The sequence below is a fragment of the Meleagris gallopavo genome, chromosome 4 (genome assembly GCF_905368555.1).
Source record: "Meleagris gallopavo chromosome 4, MGAL_WU_HG_1.1, whole genome shotgun sequence".
Classification (NCBI taxonomy): domain Eukaryota; kingdom Metazoa; phylum Chordata; class Aves; order Galliformes; family Phasianidae; genus Meleagris; species Meleagris gallopavo.
This window is the reverse complement of record NC_139407.1, coordinates 10511247-10518483: the sequence shown is the minus strand read 5'-3', so window position 1 is coordinate 10518483 and position 7237 is coordinate 10511247. Positions and strand designations below refer to the sequence as shown.

At 37.0% G+C, this 7237-nt stretch overlaps 1 protein-coding gene across 8 annotated transcripts in view; it reads right to left on the bottom strand.

Moving 5' to 3' along the window:
- Positions 1-424: 424 nt before the first annotated feature.
- Positions 425-7237, bottom strand: part of GAB1 (GRB2 associated binding protein 1) — a 96528-nt gene continuing 89715 nt past the window's right edge. For 6 of the 8 annotated variants that reach the window (XM_085222129.1, XM_085222124.1, XM_085222128.1 and 3 more), the window contains 4 exons: positions 5947-6040; positions 5489-5612; positions 2552-2674; positions 425-2301 (listed from right to left, as the gene is read on the bottom strand). In XM_085222129.1, the coding sequence (XP_085078255.1) occupies positions 2143-2301; positions 2552-2674; positions 5489-5612; positions 5947-6040 (500 nt within the window). In that variant the 3' untranslated portion in view covers positions 425-2142. Of the gene's footprint in view, positions 2302-2551; positions 2675-3316; positions 3393-5488; positions 5613-5946; positions 6041-7237 lie in introns of all 8 variants that reach the window. The other 2 variants (XM_085222125.1, XM_085222130.1) reach the window with 1 other exon arrangement.

Below are 7237 nucleotides of genomic sequence, written 5' to 3'. Positions count from 1 at the left end.
CAAACCAGCATCCTAAACCAAAATTACCTTCACATTAAACGTTCCAAACATTTGACGTATCTGTGAACGTGACAGCCATTGCAGCAGTGAGGAACAGTTTATTACGTAGTAATAATAACTTCAAAGCAGAGTTGAGTTTTACCTCCAGAGTCCTTTAGGATTTGAAATGCTTCCAATTAAGCTTTCAAGGTCTCCTGGCTCACATCACTACTCCAGCTCCCAAGAGGTTGGGACTCAGATTAATTTAGTTGCTTGCAGCAGGGTTTTAAAACAGAGATTTGTTTTGAAAATTAATTTAACTTTTTTTGTTTGTTTCGACAGCTACGTAATGTACAATTTCAGAAAATAAGCGGTTGGAGTCTAGGCACTTTTACCAACACATTAATACCCACTTGCTGTTTAACAGGACAGAGCTTAGACATCGAAACCGAACAACTTGATTTATTTAAAATTCACCTCAAAATCCATTTTTTAGCTTTTTTTTAATGAACATTCAAAGCATCAAAATATTACTGATTTTAAAAGAACCTTCGTTAAAAATAACATAATTTACGTATGGTAGATTGTGGTTGTGAGAGGAGAGAACCAACCAATGGTAGATTAGGCACAGTACTAAGGCCAACGTGTCAGAAAATGAAACAGCTGCATACTCAAATTTTAAGTGACCTGGACAAAATAAAACAATGGGGTGGGAAAACAAAACCAATAGCTTACTCAAGGGCAGCTGTGGGGAAAAAAAAGGGTTAGTAAGTTTTCTATCTAAATCTATCCTGTTCGTGTATTTAAACAGCTCTATTTTCTTCCATATATCAAAAAAATTGTTTCTAAATCAAGGCAGATTATTATTTGGAACTGTCATAGTAAAATAAGGGATCACAGTACACAGAGCTTAAAATCCTGTACCAGGAAAGAGGAACGAGTGGTTTACAAGGGGATCGTTTAAGTACATTATCTAATTTTTAAAACAGAGATATAAAATATCAGTTGCATAGGGATTTAAATATAAGGCCAAGCAGGAGATTAAAGTAAAATAAAGATTGTAAGAAGGGCACTACGGTGTCAAAACATAGTATTTTCATTTGAATTAATGTCTAACTCAAAATCACAGTATTTTGCTAGTACTATAAACAGTGAATGTCAAACTGTCCCATTAATCTTGAACTGAAAACTGACATTAGAACTTCTAAACAGTACAAAACTAAAGCTCACTGTCTAAACCTGATCAGTGTATTAGCACAGTAGTGCTTGGTACGTACCTGATTTATATACTCTACCTTCTGTAAATAATATAAAGGTTATTTCTTGTTAATAAGTGTGAGATCACAATATTACTGCATGCCATCAGTGGTTTGCAGGCTTACTTGATATTTAATTACTCAGTCTTAAAAAGTGTGAGATCCCACCCTGCAGAATCTTCACCTATCAAACACAGAACACTGTCATTAATAAAATACAATAGAAGTTCCACCGCTAACAACTAACATATAAGCCAGTATTGTAGGTCTAAACCCAGTATAGTTCATTATTATTAAATCACAGCAATTTTTGTTAGGAAGGTAACCTGCAGACTTCCAAATAATCTTTCGCATGTATTAAATATAAACAAGTACGTAACGGTCACCTCTTGACACTTCAAGTAGATTATTCAATTGTGAAAGTATTCCTGCAAAAAATTGATTTTAAGTTGTTAAAATGAAGTTCAAATATTAATTTCCATATCTACATGTAGCTTAATTAACCTAGAATTGTAAGGGATAGTAGTGTAAGGAAAAAAATTCTGCAAATGAATTAGGCATTAAAGTACACTAACTGGGAATACCTGAACCAACATTGTAACTGAAAAAGTGCATAAACATGGTAATACTACAGATGTGTTAACTACAGAACGAAAGGTTTTCTGAAAGCAAAGTGGTACTATTTTACAAGTCATTTACAGGTTGCGAATTTTCCAGAGACCACGTAGCCAATTTATGATCTTAAACTCCTCTGATGCTTATCAAGTGTCCTTTGGCTTCCATCCTACTCGGTCAAAAACCTATTCACACACCAGTGAATACCGTACAGTCACGCAATAGGGCCATTATGGTTCTTGAAATCTTCAAAATTCATTCCTTTCTGTTCTTTGAAGAATAAGCAGTGTTTTCACTTCACACTTTTTGTGGGCGTTTCTGATTCCGTAGACTGTCGCCCATCAGTCCACGCCTCTCGTGTGCTCTTCAGTGCAAGTGTTTTCTGCTGGTCAACTACAACGTAATCAACTCTTTCATCTGCCACACTGCTGCCTGAACCACTGCTCTTCTTCTGGATAAAGGCAAGAGAGAATGAAAAAAGCAAGTTAAACTAATAATTTACTCATTAGAAAATTAAGTTCATATCCCAAACATATATAGAACAAGCAAACAGGTTTCTCTGCAGTGTGACAGAGCCCCTCTGATTGACCTTAGGACAAACTAAATGGGATGACATAGCTGGAGGCTCTTTCCCAGCAGCTACTTGTAAGGAAATCCCAAGCTGTTTGTGCCGATCATTCGAAAAATCAGGACTTGCTTACCTTACGAGGTGGGGTAGATTTTCCTGAATCTAGGTCCAGATCTAAATATTCTACTTGTTTATCTCCTTTAGGTTTTACCATGGGGCTGCTTCCTCCATCAAGACTGTTGCTACCGAACAAATTCTGAAATTGTAACATAAAGAACTTCAGCTGCAAACGTACACGTTAACAACCAAAATTATCAAATACGCTTATTATAAACTGTCAAAACATTGAAGGTTAAAGAACTGAGTTTTTACAATCAGTTAAGCCATGCAAGTTTTGTTGACGTTATGCAACAAGTAGATATAGTCAAATTAAACAGAAATGAAACAATGTTGAGCTTGGGACAAAATCAAAAGCCAAAGGGAGTGGACGGAAGGAAACCAAAAGCCGCTCCCCCAAAGTTCAGATTGTCATCAAATTGATCTGTACCTTCCACCTAATACCCCTTTCATACCATGAGGTAATAATGGAATTGCTTTGGTGTTTCACATTCCAAGTTTAAAATTTCTTAACTACAATTAAAAAAAAAAACAAACAAACAACTTCAGATTGCTATTAAGTACCTTAGAAGAATTTCAGCCTTTCAACAGTAGCAAAGCTTCAAACACAACTTTTAAATTTCACTGAAAGCTATCGTAATTAAGCTTAAAACCAAAAGGTACTATTCAAGTAAATAAAACTACAAGATTATCACTTTGGATAATTTGTGCAGGACTGCCTAAACTGAAGTTGTATTGCATATACCTACATTTCAATTAGCCCAGACTTTTACAACCTCACCTCCTCTGTCCTCTCCCAGCCTGATCCCTCCCTCTTAACAGGTGTTATAGGAACAGTACAATAGAAGGACTCTTCTCTAAAAGATAAAGAAAAAAAGGAAGACAGAGGGCAGCAGTCAGCAAAAAATGAAGAGGAAGGCAGAAGGAAAGACAGAAGGGTAAGGCTGACAGCAACTTGAAGGAGAGAGTTGAACATTGCTGATTTTATTAAATAAAACAGAAGTGCAACATGTCCAAATGATGATTCAATGCTGATGACAGAAAAGGATTTTAAAAGTATGGAGTTCTCACTAAGATATAGCTGAAGCAAAAAAAAGTATTTCTGAAAAGTCTATGCAATATTTTAAAACAAAGGCCTTGGGATACCTGGAAACATTCAGGTTCTCTAGGAAATAAAATATTTTATTGGTTAGAGCTTAACAGGCTGGGCTTTTAAAATTCATGCTGTTATACATTATGTCTGTATCATCCAACGTATTAAGTGGTAACAATGACAAACAAACAACAGGCGAAGTTTTTGTTGCCCAAATTCTCTAAATATACTTCTTCATATTTAACACAAAAAGCAGCATGTCTGTGTTAAGGTTTCCAGCACAAATTTATTAAAAAGAAAAAAAAGCTCTCAGTCATTAGACATCTTTTTATCTCAAGCAAACTAAACAGGTAGAACATAGGTATAAGAAATCAAACTTAAAATACACTTAAATGAAGATGAAAGAAAATCTGTAGAACAACCCTGGAAAATGAATGGTGCAAGCAAACAGAAGGATACTAATGATAGGCAATTCAGCTGCAATACTAAAAGCACTGTCTTAGCGCTCATGGTAAGAATCAGCAGAAATCCCCACTCTTAATTGCAATGCTGCAATTTTACTGGGGGTAGGAGACAATTCCAAACCTTTGCAAAACAGAACATTTCCCACATCTGCATAAGGGGATGTTACTGATTACTTACCAGTGCCTCTTGCACAGTACTCTACGAGGAGCTAAGTTTTTACATCACTGGCTCCCCATTGCTGAAATACGCTTCCCCTAGGAAGCGCACCTGTGCTGCTGACAAGTCAGAGAGACATTGAGCAAAGCACGAGCCAGGACTTTCTAGCTTGCAAGCTTGTACCAAGTCACAAGTGCCACAGAGAAAACAGCAGGAGGGGCTCACTCTGGGGGTCGTAAAAGGTGGTATCCATAGGCAGCTACAGAGCACGAAGGAAAGGAGACTGGAGGAGACCGGGGGGGGTATCTGGGACAGCAGGGAATAGGGTAGCAAGCAGCACTGTGAAGAGACAAGGGTTAAGTGAAATGGGATAGCACACGCCATATAAGGCAGCAGAGTAACGAAAAGAACAAAAACAGAGGTAAGCAGGTTCTGCCTCAAAGAATATTTGGAAACCACAGCTTGATACGGCTTTGAAGATGAAAAACAGATTCCCTAGTAAGAAATCCAAGCAGCAAAAACACAGTAATCACACTGAAACTACTCTGAACTAAAAACTGAGGTAAAAGTGCAGATTTTCCCCCAGTGTTTCAAGGGTACTATGGATTGTGTTTCATTTTAGGCCTAGGTTTACTGCTATCCTTTCACTTCAAAATTTTTCTATTTTCTTGTACTTGAACCTGAACTAAAACAAAAAACCACAGCATATCAGGAACTTCTCTTACCTAGCTCTTCAATGGATGCTAAATATTTGAGACATCACCATCCAGAAAAGTTCTCCCCAAAAAGGCAAAAATAAGCAACGTATCAAACTTCCCTCCCCCTACCCTGGACCCTCCGCATTTCAAATGTCCTTTTAATAAAGGTTCTAAGCCTGGCTTAGAGGACCTATGATAGCTCATTTTCCTTGATAAACTGATATTGAACTGCTGCATGGTCTAGAACTATCTACTGAAGACAAGACAGTTTCTACGGAAAAGAAAAATAAGTAATCTCCTGATCTATTTTGCAGAGTCTAAACATATGCTAACCACAGTCTCTACATATGATTATGCTCGTATCTTCCCTAGTGAAATCCTATCAAAATTACAATTGCAGTAGAGGGGTAATATTATTTTTTTCCAATTTTGATCAAGAAGTACAAATGAAGGTGATGCTGAGCGGAAGGATTTGTGTTTGCATGATTTAAAAGTAAGGACTGCACAGGAAGAGAGTAGTTAAGATGTAGATTTTACATACTGGGTCTTCAGTGGACTGATTTGGATTCATGGATACATAATTCTCTTCACTGTCGTGCGAGTCACTGCTGGAAGTTGTGCTATGAACTGAATCCGGTCTGGGAGACATGGGAAACCTGGAGGAGCTAATTACCAGGAATTATTTTACAAACAATACATCTTGAATATCTTAAACCTCCTGGTAAACAACAAAAATAAACACGTTAGAGCTGGAATCTTCATTCAGGATTACTAGAGTGTCTCACTATTTGGTTACACAGTCCTTTACATACATTATTACAAAATAAGAATTAATATTGACATACTTTTGTCTTAATGCATGCATATGCATACACATAGTTCCAAAGGAAACTTCAATCTGTATTACACAGGCTGAAAATACAACACAGATGTATACACATATTATTAATGCTATAGTCAACAAAAACAATCCAAATGAAGAAAAGCTAGGAAACTTACTCTCGTGCAAAGCTTCTGGTGATCGGAGATCTAACTGGGGCTTGTAATTCTTCCCATTCAGGCAGAGGTTTTATTTCTAGTGGAGCTGGTTTTGCTATGTAAGAACACAAGCACAGAACGTTCTTAAGCAAACTTAATTTAATAGCATTTAAAGTTTTTAATGCCAAAAAGAAATACTGTTTATTAAACAGGAAATACTAGTTAAGAAGAGACACTTCCATTCTCATAAAGCTGTGACATATTAACTTATGTTTTACACTTTCCAGTTACGGAATAGCAAGAGTTCTTTAAAAAAACACAATTTAAGAATTTTGCAACGTGGACAAGTACATAGTAATTCTATTTTGAAAAGAGACTGAAAATGGCATCAAGTTCCGTGGCACAACAACTTGCTCAACTGATAAGCACAGATAGGCCTCACTGACAGTTTCAGCCTTAAAATGCAAGCATAGCCAACTCTGTATGCTTTTATTGGCTTGTGGACTATTATTATTATGCAAACTCTGCCCTCACTGCACGTCTCCTTACGGATTAGGTTTCACAGCTCAAAGTATGAGCAGAATATTCAACTATGATTAAGTTTGCAAAATGGAGAGATGAGCCAATAGCTAGCTGCAATGCCAAAAGGTGCTTGGCTTGCTTCAGAGCTCATCAACTAGAGAGCAGAGCAGCAGCATACTGATTCCACCAGAGACAGCTAACGTGCCATTTTTAAGTTCCATTTTCAGAACAGAACTACAAGTTGAGTATTAGTGAGAAACATCATCCCTCCCTCCCTCCAATATCTATGATTCACCCCTTCCTAAACAATAATATATATATACACACACACATTTTAAAGGAAGATCATGAGACTACAGAGAAAAAAATTACACAACTATTGTCATAGTTGTAATCTGAACTTCAACCTTCTTCACAACTGTTTTAAGAAAATGAAATGCAATGTCATTTCAGTAACAACCAGCCTCCCCCCACCCCTCAAATCATCTGCTCGGGGCATGTTAACAAATTCACCAAGATCAAATGTCAGGCATGCAGAGTAAAAGCTCTCTTAAGAGACCACATGAGGAACTGACAGAAATCAGTTGCTTAATCAGTGTGGTCATCTTGCAAGGAACAAACAGAACTGCACTCATGACACTTTGGTTATGCTCTCTCTTCAGATAGAGTTCATCGCAGAGTCAGCTATCTTACATATCAAACATAAGGACGCATGATTCACATTTTCTGGTTAAGCATCAGTCTTTAGCATCCCTAACAGTTTTCCCCTTTAATTAGAAAATCATAATTA